Raw genomic sequence first — 17,394 nt, forward strand, 5'->3', positions numbered from 1 at the left:
CTGCCACAAATCATATGTGGCTCTGGCCTGCAAAATTCTTGAGTCATGGAAATGGCCAGATGTTTGGCACTGGTCAGCCCAGAGCAATTTTTTCTCCTGAACAAATGCAATCCTCATTCAACCCCACAGAGTGAAATATTGTAACTATCAATACGGGTCTGGAAGTCATAGATCAGGTGCACAGAGGCAGTGTAGAGATCTGGCAAAGGAAATGTTTGTGCTGCATGGGTCCCTTGAACTGTTCAAGGGATGTAGTTTTGAGGCTAGATATTTGTATCTGTAAAGTTAATCACTGCTATGAAATTCTTACCAAGGAACTCTTGCCAATACTGAGTTTCTTCTCAGTTCTATAAAGATTGCCAAAACTCAGGTGTCAAGATATAGTGTGAAATTGTTAATTCTTTAATGGTATCTGAACACCCAGATTTTGTTATAGGAGCCGAGCATGTTGGCACTTAAGTTGTGGCACCTTAAGGGTAAATTCTACATATGGCGCCTTAAAAAACGGCAGCATAAAACCACGTGGTTAGCATGATTCTATACTTAGGCGTCGTTTACAGAATACTCTCACACACCATTCTTGCGACTAACATTTAGGCACACCCATTTAGGCCACCTAAAACCAGGCCTAAATACTTGCGCCTAAGTTAGGCACAGATTGGGTGCATTCTATAATAGTGCACATAGTTTTTTTTGAAACATCCAAACCCATCCATTCCACACTTATGGCCCCCTTTTCGACCGTGTGCATTAGAATTTACGCACACCGCGTTATAGAATACGCCTAGGAAGTTGTGCGCTTAAATTCTAATTAAAGCCAATTTGTGTCACTAATTGGTTGTTAAGTACCAATTATCAGTGCTAATTGACTTGTTAATCAGTTAAGTTGTGTGTTTAGTTTGGCTGTGCGGCCAGTTTAGTGCGCACAACTTAAGGTGCCATATATAGAATTTGGGGGTTATAGTATTCTGTAATTCAGTTGCATAAATGTAGCAGGGGTGTAGCCAGACAACAGATTTTGGGTGGGCCTAAGCAAGAAGTGGGTGGGCACCAAGTGTTTTCCCCCTCCCCCACTACGCTGGCGAGAAAACGCTTCTTTCCACCTTGGCAGGCTGCAGCAGGCATGCACTGAAAACTGAGCATGTGCAGGTGCCGGTATCGTGGAGAGTAGCGTTGTTACAAAGGTGATAATTGCAATAAATTAAATAAATTAAGTATATATAAAAGATACCATATACTCAGAACACAAAGAGACCGTATTTTTAGCTTCAAAGAGGTTGATTTAATATACAATTGCACACGAGAGGTAGGTTTTAAGAGATCTTTACAGATAATCTGTGCTTAAGTAAGGCAAGGTAGCAGGTCTAGATCAAAAGTTATGTTACTTACAAGTCCTTGTTACACAGTATGAACAGCATTAGGTAAGCACATGTTTGCAGGACAGGAGAGCTTCTGCAGTGAGTGGATTCCTGAGTTGCTTGCAGTTGAAGAGAATCTGAATCTTGGGGAAACAGCTTTTGCTTTTATATCTTGCAAGCTGCAGGAGGATATGCCATGTGGATCTTTGTCCTGGTTTCCTGGTTTCCACATGACCCTTGGGCATTTGCAAAGCATTGTGGTATCTTGGTCTCATGTCTTATGACATCACAAGACTTGCTGTCTGGATCTTGCTGACAAATGGTCTTTTGATGTGAAAAGGCTTCCTGCTCAGTCTCTGGAGCAGATACACATTACAAGTCCTTCCTTTCTGCACATGTCTGAAAGCTGATGGGAGGGGCAGGTATACATTTGACAAGCAAATGTCTTGTTTATGGTTTCCCCTCTGAAGTCTTTGTTTTCAATGGGGTATTCACACCTTTCCCACCTGCTTGTCTCCTTGCCTCTACTGGTTAGGTCCAATCTTTGTTGTGTTGATCAGAGGAATAGAGTCAATTTAAAACTTTAAAGCAGTCTTAAGTCTTTTGTTTAAGGAATGAGATTCCCCAAAGGGAGAGGGAAGAGGGCTTTTGGAATGAAAGCCAGTTCTGCTGCAGTGTATTTTTAAAAGCTGCACAAATATATTGGTATCTGATCCAACACAACATCATGCTACACATTTAATTCTGATGATTGGCTTATACCATAACAGCGTTTTCATTACCATCAGGGGGGAGTCTTCTGCTGGCAAAGCTTGGGATCCCTACCAGCTACCGCTAAACATGTGCTACTGGTGGGTGGGCCTGAGCCCTAAGTGGGTGGGCCCTGGCCCACCCAGGCCCACTTGTGGCTACGCCACTAAAATGTAGGACCTGCCAATTCCCCGCCCATGTACCTCCCCCTTTGCATTTAAGTGCAAAGCAAGTTGCATGCTAACATTATAGAATAGTTTAGTTTTGTTTATTGCACATTTGATATACTGTCTTTCAGACAAAATCAAAGTGGTTTACACAAAAAAAATCTGAAAAAAATTAAAAGAACTACAAATTTTTGATAGGACAATTGGAAACCAGCAAAGGGAGAGGAGCACAAAAAAACACCCCACTATGCACCGGCTGGAGGATAACCCATCTTCAAGAACATGGGAAAGCTAGGGAGAAGAAATGGGCTTTCAAAGAAGCCTTAAATCTTGGGTAAGACTGCTCGGCACAGAGCTCCAGAGGAAGTTCCATAAGGAAGGGGAAGCATAGAAAAAAGCAGAATTATAGGTTGATTTGAAATGGGAGGCAGAAACAGACGGTGGGCAGAGGCAGAGTTGAGGGCACGGGAAGGGACATAGGGAGAAATAAGAGAGGAAATGTAGAGGATCTTATAGGCGAAGTGAGAATCTTGAAAAAGACGCAGAAGATAATGGGTAGCCAGTGGTGCTTTACCAGAAGGGGAGAAACAGTCTGGTGCTGAGTGTGGGAGCAAGTCCCGCCTTCTAACTCCATCGTCAGACGCCGCGGGAAGTTTAAAACTGCAGCCAAGTACAAGAGCTCTCTTGAGCAGTGTGGAATTTGGCTCCGCACTGTGCATTGACTAGTGACTTTTTAGGACCACTAACTTTTCCATCTTCATTGCGGTGTGGGATCACACTCCACCCACTTCACCCTCCTGTCATCTGGTGCTGGGCACAGGAGCAAGCTCCGCCCTCTAACTCCATTGTCAGACACTGTGGGAAGTTTAAAATTGCGGCGCTGCAATACCTAAAAGCGCAAGCCGAAGGCACGCACGTGAATGCAAACCTTGCAGCACCAAGTGCAGTACCAGGTCTGAATTAATTGTATAATAAGGCTATTTTTGTTAGCAGTTTCTTACAAATTGTTTTTATAATATTTTAATTTATCTGGGTGTAGTGCTGTTATAGCACAATTTTGTCATGGAATGGTTCATATGGTTTATAATTTGGTTGCTTTTGGTAGGAAGGCAAGGTGTTAAGTTTAGTAATGCTAATCCCAGGTACAAAAACTTAGATTGTGAGCCCTCTAGGGACAGAGAAAGTACCTGCATATAAAGTGTACAGCACTGACTATGTATGTCTAGTAACGCTATAGAAATGATTAGTAGTAGTAGTAGCCAAATAGAAATATTTTGAACTGATTGTAGATTTTTTAGGAGAATGGCTGGTAAACCGGCATAAATGATGTTACAATAATCCATCTGTCATCAAGGTAACTGTAATCCGTATAGCACTAGTCTTAGAGGGGATTAGGACAAGATGATTTGAAGACAACCTAACTTCAATGGATTTTAGACAGTTCTGTAGAGAGGATAAGAATTTGTGTCCTGGAATGATAATAGAAGATATCATCAGCATAAAAATACAACAGCATGCTGGTTTCCTGGACTAAAGATGCTAGTGGACTCAAGAATATGCTAAAGAGAAGGGGGTGGGGGGGGGGGCAGTATGGAGCCTTGAGGAGCAGAGTGGAGGAGTAGCCTAGTGGTTAGTGCAGCGGGCTTTGATCCTAGCGAACTAGATTCAGTTGGGTTGCAATACCATACAAAATCTGAAATATGAGAGCACAGAGTTTGAATACAATCCTGGCCCTAATGGGAAGCTAATGCAAATGTATCAGCAAAGGAGTAGCCCTCTCAAAGCGTGAAAGACATGAAAGAGTATTGAACGAATGCCCAGGCGTGATTGGAAAATTACACGATATGCATGAGTGTGGTGGACCTATTAATTTGTCTTTCTAAGACTGTAAGTATAGGTTTTACATGTATGGTATGAGCTTTAATTGTAACAACTATGTGTTACCTTTTAAATGGGAGAGAAATGTAGTATTGATAATGCAAACAGAAATAACAATCAATCATCCATTTTTATTCAGCCTGTCCAAAATTATGCACGTTTCCTTCCTTGACTTCTGCCCTGGGAACATTCAATCACATCCTGGCTCAGCAGTGTTCAGAGGGGGTGATTCACTCAAAGATAGTCAGTGGTAAATGTCCATGAACAGATTTTGTATGTAGAGTTCTACAGCAGGATTACTTGATCCCAAATCCTAGCAGCAGTATTATAAAATTCTGGAGCTATTAGAGAGAAAATCAACACCCTTAGGGGAAATAACCAGGCTTCTAGAGGCACTCAGTCCATCTTGGATTGTTTCGGGCAACTGCTGTGAGCAAACCCTCCCCTGCCTCCCCCCCAAGCTGCCAGTATACCTAGGCACAAAACATCACAGAGCATATGCTTGGCTGCTAGAACATGCTTCAAATACAGCTGGGAGCAGAAACCCAAATGTATCCAGAACTGTCTTATAATGCTTTCTTGTTATTTCACTATTATGCTTTATCATTATCATGCAACCCAAAATCCTTCTGTAATACCAATTGTTTATTCTCTTCTCATTTCCACTATTCAAGATGTATTGTAAGCCACATTGAGCCTGCAAAGAGGTGGGAAAACGTGGGATACAAGTACAACAAACAAACAAACAAACAAACCAACCCAGGATGCATAAGTTACATCATCAAGAAACCAAGTTCTTGGTCTATGAAATATCCACAAATCACCTCTTAATTTTGTTGAGAACTCTAGAGCCTCATACAACACTCATAACCAGCACATTTTGACACAGATTCAGATTGCTGTCATTAGCATTGGGGTTGACTTATGAAAACAGAGGAATTTATCACTGAGCTCCGCTCCAGGAGATGACTGAGTGATCATCACCCTCCAGGAGTCAGGTGAGAGCAGGAAGCAGTTTTTAACTGGGAAATTGCCACTGCAGCAGTAGCATTATCATAGGCCTATTCCTCCATGAACAAAAAAACCCCAAAAGAAATAGATATCCATATGTGATAGTGGATTTTAATTTGGATATTGATAAGTATGTTGTGTTTACTTGGTGGATGGAGGAGAAAAGATGGATTTTGTGTAAAAGAAAAGAGGTTGTGGAGGACGTCTAAGAGAAAGGTGTGATGTATGGTGATGAAATTGTGAAAATGGGTCGAGTGAGTGAAGTGGGCCATAGTGGAGGGAGAAAGAAGAACTTTGAAATGGCAGTGGGACACAAGGGGGAATGTGATTGTTGGTGTGTAGGAGAAGACAATGGCAGAGAATGACTAGACATGAGAGAAGGGTACAAAGGAATATAATTGATGAGACTGTTGGAATAGGGATGAGGATATGGAGAAATTGGACATTCATGAATAACACCGATCAAATATATGCATATATGGCTGACCTGGTGGCTCAGTGGACCTGGATGTAGAAGACCAGAGATTCTCAGGTTAAGCCTTTTGCTGCCAAGTACAGGCAGCGCTCACAATCCTTGGGCAGGAGAGGAAGGAAATCCCACTCATTACGTAATAGTGACATCTAGTGGCCAGAATATAGCTTTGTTCTAGAATCTCAAAAAAGATATAGTGGAATTAGAAAAGGTACAGAGAAGGGTGACAAAAATGATAAAGGGGATGGGACGACTTCCCTGTGAGGAAAGGCTAAAGCGGCTAGGGCTCTTCAGGTTGTAGCAAAGACGGCTGAGGGGAGATATGATAGAGGTCTATAAAATAATGAGTGGAATGGAACGGGTAGACGTGAATCAATTGTTTACTCTTTCCAAAAACACTAGGACTAGGGGGCACGCAATGAAGTTACAAAGTAGTAAATTTAAAACAAATTGGAGAAAATATTTCTTCACGCAACGTGTAATTAACCTCTGGAATTCGTTGCCAGAGAATGCAGTAAAAGCAGTTAGCTTAGCGGGGTTTAAAAAAGGTTTGGATAGCTTCCTAAAAGAAAGTCCATAAGCCATTATTAAAATTGACTTGGGGAAAACCCACTGCTTATTTCTAGGATAAGCAGCATAAAATGTATTGTACTTTTTTGGGATCTTGCCAGGTATTTGTGACCTGGATTGGCCACTGTTGGAAACAGGATGCTGAGCTTAATGGACCTTCGGTCTGTCCCAATATGGCAACACTTATGTACTCTTACAGAATACTGACCAGTGGAAGAGTGTGCCTTCTTTTCCTTTTAGAACAGGCTTAAAATAGGCATCCTGTTACAGAATTAACCTTCATAGAGCCAAAAAAAAAAAAAGGTTGGGGGGAATAGATCCATAACCTGTTCCAGAAAAATGTTTGACGCTTGTACCATTTAATTTTCTCTCATCCTTTTCCCAGGTAATGATCGGGGCACACTGTGTGGGAAGACCTGCAAGGAGGACAGAGATGATGAATGGATGGGTGTCAGCTTGGCAAGACAACCAAAGGCTAATGGCAGTATTCTAGTAAGTCCTAGCTTTCTCTCCATTACACTAGAAAGATTGGTGTTATGAAGATGATGCCATTGCATGTGGCAGGATTGACAGTATTACTAGTGACAGAACCCAGCTTGGAGAGCTGGCTCCATTGTCCTTTGGCAGGAAGGAAATCTTTAACAGAGAGCCAGTGGCGTTCCTAGGGGGGCGGATCGCCGATGCGCCCCGCCCCCCGGGTGCAGTGCCCCCCCCGGATGCAGCGCGTCCCCCCCCCGGCAAAAGGACCCCCCCGTGAAAGAACCCCTCCCCCCGGGTGCACGCTGCTGGGGGGGTGCCGCGCGCGCCTGTCCTTCGTTCGTTCCATGCTCCCGCTCTGCCCCGGAACAGGAAGTAACCTGTTCCGGGGCAGAGGGAGCATGGAACGAACGACGGACAGGCACGCGCGGCACCCCCCCAGCGGCGTGCATCCGGGGCGGACCGTACCCACCGCCCCCCCCTAGGAACACCACTGCAGAGAGCTAACTAGAGACAATGCATCACTGAAATCCTACCCATTCAGAGCTCCAGGCTCATTATTTAGCTAAGACCTCTATGCACTGAAGCTTTGAAACAAACTTTTTTCCCTGAACATATATACCCCTGTTCATAGAGTAAAATACAGGTACTGCTAATTTTAACTGAAGATGCTTTTACAAGATACCATAAACTGTTTTGCTAGGATCTATTAGTAAAGAATAATTAAAGCAAACAAATAAGCCAGGACTAGGGTATTAAGAGTTTGCAATGTTGTGAGGAGGTCATGGAGCTAATTATTTTTTTTATTGAGTTTTCAAGTTAATTCCAACGTACATTTGAAATTGTGCAAAGATGATTTTAAGTCAAAATACATATATCAAAGGAAAACAAAATATTAATACATTTCTAACAAATTAGTAATGATCTATTACTCATCTTTAGTCCAAGAATTGGAGGCATTACACTATTCTTAAGGAAACCATGTTTAAGGTAGATTTAATAGCATCTAACACTTAAAGGGAAAAAGAAAGACGGCCGAGAAGGTTCACTGGGTTATATGTAGTTTATGGAGTCGATGTTATTACACTACTTGGCTATATCACTGGCTGCTCAACCAGCTTGGCTTCCAAAAAAGAATTTAATTGTTTAGAATCAAAGAAAACATATTCAACAGAATTAAATTTTAAGACACATTTACAAGGGAAGTGCATCCAGAATAAAGCACCTAGCTGAGTCACTTTTGGACGCAGTTTCAAAAACTCTTGTCTTTTCCTCTGTGTTACTCTGGAGATATCTGGGTAGATGGAGCTGATTTTTTAAGTGCAGCAAATAGCTCAAGAAAACATTTATTGCAATCTAAATTGTGCTTCCTGTGGTAACTGAAATGTAACCTGGCAGTGGGGTCGTATACTTTAGTTACATTTTAATTGTACTGTTTTAGTGTATTTTTATTGTATAGTATGTGTTTTATGTTATTATTTGATTATGTATCTACCTAAAACAGGCTAGTCCAAGTTCACTCCTCAAGGGTTGCAAACAGGCCAGGTTTTCAGGATATTCTTAACGAATATGCATGAGAAAGATTTGCATGCCCACTACATCCGTTGCATGCACATCTCTCTCATTCATATTCATTACATACAAAAATACCAGCTTCAGTGCTGCAAGAAACCTTCTCTAATTTGTATCAGTCACTCAATCCTTGATATTGTCAGTTGGGATCTCTGCCTCAATGTATCACCTCTTTCCACAATTGCACAGGACTTCGGTATCACACACAGTGTTCCAGATAAGCTTGATACTGATGTCTCACAACTTCATGCCAGTGTGATCCTTCATACCAGTGTGGTCTCAACATTGGCCTTGTTTCACTTAACGCTGAATGGGGCTATGGCAATGGTTCCCTAACCTGGTCCTGGAGGCACCCAAGCCAGTCAGGTTTTCAGGATATCCACAATGAATATTCATGAGAGAGATTCACATACACTCCCTCCACTGCATGTAAATCCATCTCATGAATATTTATTGTGGATATTCTGAAAACCTGACAGGCTTGAGTGCCTGCAGGACCAGGTTTGGGAACAACTGGGCTATGGAATAGAGTTTACCCCCCCCCCCCCCCCTTCTTTATGACCTCAGGACTTCCTAAAGATAAAAATGAAGATTTCAGCACTATGGCATACACTGGCCCACAGGGCATTGCTAGCTATGGGCACATGAAGTCCGTGCCCTGAATCCTGGATTTCCTCTCCTGGAGCTTTGTACGTGTCTGCATTTCTTGTCCCCAGTTGGCCTTCAGCAACACTCCAGTACTGGCCTGGCTCTCCCTCCTCTTCCCACCTCCATGTTCACGTTCTTCAATTTGCCACACAGTACGTACAACACGTTTTTGAAGCAGGTAGGCCTCCATAGAGAGTGGTGAACAGTTCAAAAAAGCTGGTGTATGAAGAGTGCAGCTGGAAGAGCAAATTACAAAAGGAGCTGGCAGACTGCAGAATGAAGAGCTAATTTTTAGAAGCTCTGGGCAGACAGGAAGATGAAGAGCTGTAATAACATACCAGTTTCCTTCCTCACAGTAGCCCCAGAGCTTGTTGAGGATATGGTTAAGAGCATGGTCCCCATATTACTGCTGCACTGACACTTCTACCTGCTCATTGATGCAGCCTCCAACATTCTTACAGCCTCATCCCTAGACCACTACCTGCACAGAGCATCTGGAGCTTCCTTCACCTCCCCTCTTCTCCACAGGCTGCTGTTGGATGCCTTGCACTCTAGCCTACCCCTTCCTTGTGGCCCTACATGCCTCAACTGTTCACTCAGGCCGTGGCACATAGGGCTTCCATGGTATTCACTACTCTGTACCCTAGCTATGGCAATCACTGTTGTGGTGGTCTTTTTTTCTGCAGGCCACGAGCTTCAGAGCCTTGCCAGAAGTGGGAGGAGTTCAAAAATACTCCCTGCTTAGCCTTTGCCACATAGACCAGGTGCCCCAACAAAAAAGCAAAGTGTCCCCAATTTCTAGGGTACTAATAGCCCCACTGTACCTGTTGCTCCAGAGCCCAGCCTTACACCTCCAAATACAGTATCAAATTAAGTATTAAAATTGTATGTTCATTCATGTTTTTAATGAGGCTGGTGGCACCCATTATGATTAAAACGATTTCTGAATCTCTGATTGCATTTCTTGGTATTTAAATTTAATTTGAAATAGGATTTATTTCCCACTTGTAATATAATAATTCAAAGCACTTATAATTTCAATGCAAATTACAAAATGCTATAAACACATTCATATGTCTTTAAAACATGACGCTTCTAACTATCCTGGATATACTCCATTTCACAGCCCATCCTTAAATTAACCTACAAATCCATACCGGTTGCCATCACCCATATTCCAATCTTAGTGGGCCCATTTGACCTACTATCACCTAACATTTGTTAATCTAGGATTACCCTAAATGTTCATAAACAAGGTGAAAGCCATCAGTTAAAACCATCCAACTATTCTATCAAGCTGTAGTAGAAAATAACTAAGTCTTTCATTTGTTTCTAAAAATGCTATGATTAATTCACTCCCTTCTTAACTCATATGGTAATTTAGTGAATCCACCCTGGGATCATCCAGCTGGGAGTGATCGCCTGCCAACACTTCCTGGTAGTTGGTATTTCCAGTAATGGATCATTCTGTGGAGGCGTGGCCTAGTGGTTAGTGCAGTGGACTTTGATCCTGGGGAACTGAGTTCAGTTCCCACTGCAACTCCTTGTGACTCTGGGCAAGTCACTTAACCCTCCATTGCCCCTGGTACAAAATAAGTACCTGAATATATTTATTTATTTATTGCATTTGTATCCCACATTTTCCCACCTTTTTGCGGGTTCAGTGTGGCTTACAATATGATATAAATGATGGAAATACAATTTGTTACAACTTGGTTATGGATTACATTGTGTAGAGTTAAGCTGCTTTGAATGTAGTTGCAAAAACCTCAGAAAGGCGGTATATCAAGTCTCATTTCCCTTCCCATAATGATTCCTGAGGAAAATATACCATCCCACCGAGACCCCAAATTATTTTATGGACAAGAGACAATATTTTAAATCTTTCCTTCAGTTGCACTGCAACCTGTGCAACTTGGTGAAATAGGGGAATGGCCGTATCCCATTTGTTTTTTGCATTCAGAATAATCTTAGTTGCAATGTTTTACATCAGTTGAAGCCTCAAGCTTTGCTTCTTGTTTAAAATAAACCCCTTTACAGTAATCTAGATTTGAGATTATCAGATACCAGTTTGAAACATGTATGTGACAGATAACTCCTTATCTGATGAATTAATTTCAATCTCAGTAGAGATTTTTTTTTCTTACCGCTGCTATAAAATCATTCTTAAACCAGAATTTATTAATTCACCGACTGTGGACCTCAGGCACCAGTGGGATTAGCATCATATTAACAGTTGGCTCTTTCAAAGGCTTTTGTGCCTTTGTTCCTCCTACGCATAATTTTGTCTTATCTGGGTTAATTATCAGGCAATTATTTCTTGTTCATATTTGCACAGTTTTTACAAATGTATTGAGGTTTTCATAAGCAACCTGTACTGACTTCATTACTGGAAACATCATCAGAATGTCTTCTGCATACGAATAATGGGTGACCTACAGTGATCCAAACAGAGAACCTAATGATTGTAAATACATGTTAAACAAAATGGAGGATAAAGGTGAACTCTGTGGTATTCGACTCTCTATAGAGTCCACTGCTTTGAGCAGTTATCACCATTCTTCACCATATAAGCTCTTCCTCAGGAATACCTTCTCCCAAATTCCCATATCAGGAAGCTTACCTAATATTAGCTCATGATTGACCATTTTGAATGCAGCTGACAAATCACTTTTGAGTTGATCACCCAGAAAGCCCCCAAGCTAAGAAAGATTGCAGATTATCCAATAATGTTAGCACAGCCTTAGTACTAAAAGGTGATCTGTAACCAGCCTGTCTCAGCTAATACCTTGTGAAATTCTAAAAATTCCTGTAGTTGCTTCACTGTAACAACCTCTAAGGGTTTAGACAAATGACGTACTTGCATAATTTGTGAGACTTGAAAGATCTCCCTTTAAATCCTTTACATGCAGCTTTAATATAATATGTTTAAAAGAGACAGGATATTAACCTTGGGTTAGTGCAAGATTAATGTTTTCAAGGCAGTTTAGCACATTTTTCTTTCTGATGTTTCAATAGCTTTGCTGGATAAGGATGCACTCATTTTCCTCTGCCAAATTTTACAGCAGAATGTAAGACCTCTTCAGTGCCCACCCTCTGAACTGAGACCACACATTTCCAGCTCTTATTACAGTTTCTGTTAGTGAAGGAAGATCAAAGCTGTACCCTATCATTCAACTGCTTATGGATAATTACCCATTGGGATTGTCGTTTCTAAGGGTCCTGTTTACTAATCTGCGCTAGAGGCACTCTAGCGTTTTAGTGCGTGCCAACCGAGTAGATGCCCATAATATTCCTATGAGCGTCTACACGGTTAGTGCATGCTCATTTTTAGCATGTGCTAAAACCACTATCGCAGCTTAGTAAACAGGGCCCTAAATATTTACTAGAATGCTTGTCTAATGCATCTTTCATGACAATCTCAATTTTTTACATTTTGGATTTCAGATTGTAACCAGCTGATAGATTTAAACCTAATTTTGATTTTTTTTAAACTTTGAAGCACTCAGCAACTCATTAGCTATTTTAAATAATTCCCTTAGATCCACTCTTTACATAAAAAACCTGCCTGCTTAATTGCTTTTGCTTGAGTAATTTCCTGTTTATGTAACTTTTTGTATTTTCCATTCCATCTGGTATGGCATTTGACCCGGTTTCCATTGTCTTTCCAGTCTCATGTGTTCTCTTTTCCTATTTTTTAATTGAGTAGAAAACCAAGAGGATGCTCGCTACCTAGATGAGCTAACCCATTTTATTGGAGCTAACATATTAAACTGAGAGCTCCAGTAAATCAACCACTTGGTCAGCTTCCATAGGCTGCAAATTACAACATTTAGATTTATTTATTATTTATTACATTTGTACCCCACATTATCCCACCTATTTGCAGGCTCAATGTGGCTTACAGAGTGTTATTATGACACATTCATGAGAGGATAATAGATATAGTCGGTGGTAAGACGAAGATATTTGAAGAAAGAGAAGGGGTGAAATTGGTTGTGTGGGTGGGTTGTGTGGTAATTTGTGTCTTTATAGGTTCTTTTTGTAGGCTCTGTTGAAGAGATGTGTCTTCAAGGATTTGCAAAAGTTGCTTAGATTGTCCATGGTTTTTAAGGTTGGGGGTAACGCATTCCATAGCTGTGTGCTTCTATACGAGAAGGTGGTGGCGTATGCTTGCTTGTATTTAAGACTTTTACAGCTGGGGAAGTTCAAGTTGAGGAATTTGTGGGCTGATCTCTTGGCGTTTCTGGGCGGTAGGTCCACTAGGTTAGACATGTAAAGTGGGGCATCTGCGTGAATGATCTTGTGTACGATCGTGCATATCTTGAATTTGATACGTTCCTTGAGTGGTAGCCAGTGAAGGTACTCTCTTAAGGGTGTCGCACTTTCGTATTTGGTTTTACCAAATATGAGTCTGGCTGCGGTATTTTGGGATGTTTGGAGTTTCTTAATAGTCTGTTCTTTGCAGCCGGCGTACAGAGCGTTACAGTAGTCCAAGTGACTTAATACCATAGACTGTACCAGGGTACGGAAAATGCTTCTCGGGAAGTAAGGCTTGACTCTTTTGAGTTTCCACATCGAATATTTCCACATCGAGATTCAATAACATTTGAAAATTCCTCCATATCAATCCTTCCCATTACAGGAATTTTCTTATCATACAAACTGAACATAATGATCTGTACACCTCCAAACTTCTGTAGGATTGTAGGAAAGGGAAGAGGCAATGCTGGACACATGGGGGGTAGGCAAGTGAAGGGGAGATGCTGAACATCTGGATAGGGGAATGGAAGGGGCAATGCTGGGGCCTTGGGGGAGATGGTAGGGAAGGGAAGATGCTAGACATCTGGAGAGGGGAATGGAAGGGGCAATGCTGGACCCTTGGGGGGATGGTAGGGAAGGGGATAGGCTAGTTATCTGGGAAGCAGGGCCAACCCAAGGATACTGGATGCCTTAGGTGAACTTTCCACCATGCTGCTATCTCCCCCTCCTCCCTGTTTTCCAGCTTCTCATCTCCTCTTCCCTACCCCCACCCCGCATCCCACATTTCCCCTCTTCCCTTCTCACTACCACCTCCTACCTCCTCAAGGGCCAGCACAAAGATTAAAGAAGCGTTAGTGCTGCATGGGCCCTGTAAGCACAGACTCCTGTGCTGAAACATTGCTTTGTCCTGCCACAGAGAGGGCAGGACAAAGCAGCACTGACAGGGACCACATAATGCTGATGCCTCTTTATATTTTTACTGCTGTTGTTTTCTGTTGCTTATATTTGACTTATTCTTGCTGTACACCGCCTTCAGTTAAATCCTAATCAATCAATCAATCAATAATCTATCTTGGGGCCTGCCTGGGAGGATGTATGGGGTTGGCAGAAAGAAGGGAAATAGAGAAGGCTGTCATCATCTGTATCAGAGCCACACTACTGCCTCCCAAATTCTGCCACTCTAGGTGGCCACCTAGTCTACCTGGTGCCTGGGCTGGTCCTGCTGTGAAGGGTAAGTTACAAAAAGAAAGGTGTTAAGCTTTACATCTGGGAGGGTAGGCAAGGGAATGGGTGATTCTGAATTCCCTTGAGGGGAAGGCTGGGGAGATGGACACCTGGTGTAGGAGAAGAAAGGGGGGAGATGGTGAACACCTGGGGGGAGGGGAGAAGAGAAGGGGAGATGGAGAGAAAGGGGGGTTAATAAGAAGCTGGGGAATGAGAGAGAGAGATGGGAGGCTGGGTGAGACAGATGAAAAGCTCTGGATACATTCAGTAGAGAGAGTGAGGATCAAATGGTGAGGGGTGAAATCTGAGTTGATGTTTTTCTTTCAGCTATTTTTTCTGTTTCTCTAAAATTGAAAGATCAATGTCTGAAATGGATATAGGGGAGGAAGTAAAGTCAAGAGAGAAAATAAATAGCAAATGGACAAAAGACCCTGTGAACAGAGTTAAGAGATAATAGAGGAAAGCAGAAACCAGAGTCTGAGAGAGAGAAAGAAAGAAAGAAAGAAAGAAAGAAAGAAAGAAAGAAAGAAAGAAAGAAAGAAAGAAAGAAAGAAATGATTAGAAAAATAAAATGGCTAGACAGTAAATGTATAAAATAATTTTATTTTCAATTTAGTAATCGGAATGTGTCAATACAGAAGCAAATGTTTCACTGTTAGTATTTAGTTGGTGTTATACTGCATGCAGAATGTATCATCTTGGGTTTCAATTTAATTTTTGTCTGCATATTCTATTATTAGTTTGTGGTAACTTATTTTGTATTTGAGAGTCTATCTGTGGTAAGCATGTGTGACTAAGGCCAAATGTTCTGTTAGCATGGAGTTTCTATATAGGGATGTATAGTAATCTGGCTTGTTCAATTTTTCCAGTAGGTATATTGATGATCTAAAGCCTACTGAAGTATTTAGTGTTGCCCTCTTCTGGGTAGCTTGCTTGTGAGCTCTGGTCCTGAGTGACTTATGCAGAGTTTTGTATTCATAATATGCCTGGTACTGTAGAGGGCTTATTTTGCTGTTACTGAGTTGAAACTAGGCATTATTTTTTGGGAGGTGAGTTCTAGGTGAAATGCCCTTCTGCTTTGCATACTTTGTTAGCTAAGGTGGGGCGTTCAAAAAGAAATGAAGCTGTTGGGGGTAGTGTTTGACTATAGGCTGTCAATGCAAAATCAGGTTATGAAGGTCATTCAGCTTTTTTTTTATGCAGGTCCATATGTTGTTTATATTGAAGCCTATGTTGTCACTAGGTGACTTTCAGGATGTATTACAGAGTATGATTCTTTCCAGATTGGATTACTGCAACGCTCTGTACCTCGAGCTGTCTAGTGTGAGGTGCAGGGCGTTGCAGATGGTTCAAAATGCGGCGGCTAGACTTGTGGTTGGGATTCCTAGGTCTGAACACATAACACCTGTTTTGAAGCGGCTGCGTTGGGTGCCAGTGCTTTTTCGAATTCGCTTTAAGGCACTGGTTTTGATTCATCATGCCTTGTATTCAGTGGCTTCGCTTTATTTTACTCAAACTATTCATACGTATTGTTCTCAGAAAGCACAATGCACTTATCTTTGGATACAGTAGCAAAAGTTCAGTATGTTGATACAAGCTTATCTGCCTTCTCTGTTGCTGGGGTTTGTTTATAGAATGCCCTCCCTGGACAATTTTGTGTATGCAGCAGTACGGTTCAGTTTATGAAATTGTTAAAAAGGCAGTTGTTTGTCAAAGATTTTATGTAGGAGCAATTGGTTATATTATTCATGAAGAGCAGTACTTGCAGTTTATGGTTGGTTTTGTGATATGTGTTATGCTGTGGTTGTTTTTAAGTTTTGTTTATTATGTATGATTTGTAAACCACCAAGGTTACAGGTGCTATATAAATTTTTAAAATAAATAAATAAGGGGAACTTCTGGAGATGCAGAGTACGGAAACAATTAACACTGTGACAGTTGTGACCAGTTGCACCCTTGACTCCCCCATTATAGAGAGAACCTAAAGGGATTGGAGCCTGGGCAGGATTCCTCAGAGGGGAATGGATCAGAGGCATGTTTATTCGGCTTTCTTCCCTAAAGGCAGGTTGTTCCCTTCAGGACCCTCTGAAATCCTCTCTGAGTCTAGGGAGACAATTAGATAAGCCATAAAAATATGACTACTGGAGAAGTAGCAACAAGATATAGGATAAAATTCTAGGAAAGGAAATGTGGTGATCTTTTAGGGTGGGACAGTTGCAGAAAAGTCCAAAGAAACAGGCAGGATCAGGCAAAGTGGGGAAAGGAGGCCCAGGAATTCTGGGAAATTGAAAACAGTAACGGAATTCAAACATGCATGGGATAAACATAAAGGAATCCTGTTCAGAAGGAATGGATCCTAAGGAGCTTAGCTGAGATTGGGTGGCAGAACCGGTGGCGGGAGGCGGGGATGGTGCTGGGCAGACTTATACGGTCTGTGCCAGAGCCTGTGGTGGGAGGCGGGACTGGTGGTTGGGAGGCGGGGATAGTGCTGGGCAGACTTATACGGTCTGTGCCAGAACCGGTGGTGGGAGGCGGGGCTGGTGGTTGGGAGGCGGGGATAGTGCTGGGCAGACTTATACGGTCTGTGCTCTGAAAAGGACAGGTACAAATCAAGGTAAGGTATACACAAAAAGTAGCACATGTGAGTTTATCTTGTTGGGCAGACTGGATGGACCGTGCAGGTCTTTTTCTGCTGTCATCTACTATGTTACTATCATTTTCACCCATAGGGAGCTCAGCAGCTCTGATATCAGACCCAGAACTAGGGAAAGGGGTATGGCTAGAACCTTCACTAGCCTAGCAGGAGAATATATATAGCAAGCAGCCTTGGTGTGAGGGGAAAAAGAGGGAGAGAAAAGCTAGACTGTATAGGCCTCAAATCCCAGGCCAAAGGGTCTGTTTGACCAGAAGTAAGCACATGTCTTCAAATCCCAGAGCTGGAAGGTACCTAAAGAAGCTGCTAAGGCAGGAGCATGAAACAGGCTGTAATCCTTAGAGGAACAGA

The 17,394-nt window shown here is 42.0% G+C and overlaps 1 protein-coding gene across 1 annotated transcript in view; it reads left to right on the top strand.

Annotated features, from left to right (window-relative positions):
* ITGA9 (integrin subunit alpha 9) overlaps window positions 1–17,394 on the top strand; it is a 686,274-nt gene that overhangs the window by 31,029 nt on the left and 637,851 nt on the right. Inside the window, exon 3 of the mRNA XM_030205631.1 lies at window positions 6,592–6,698. Coding sequence (XP_030061491.1) covers window positions 6,592–6,698 — 107 coding nt within the window. The remainder of the gene's footprint in view (window positions 1–6,591; window positions 6,699–17,394) is intronic.

Source organism: Microcaecilia unicolor, chromosome 1 (genome assembly GCF_901765095.1).
Source record: "Microcaecilia unicolor chromosome 1, aMicUni1.1, whole genome shotgun sequence".
Classification (NCBI taxonomy): Eukaryota; Metazoa; Chordata; class Amphibia; order Gymnophiona; family Siphonopidae; genus Microcaecilia; species Microcaecilia unicolor.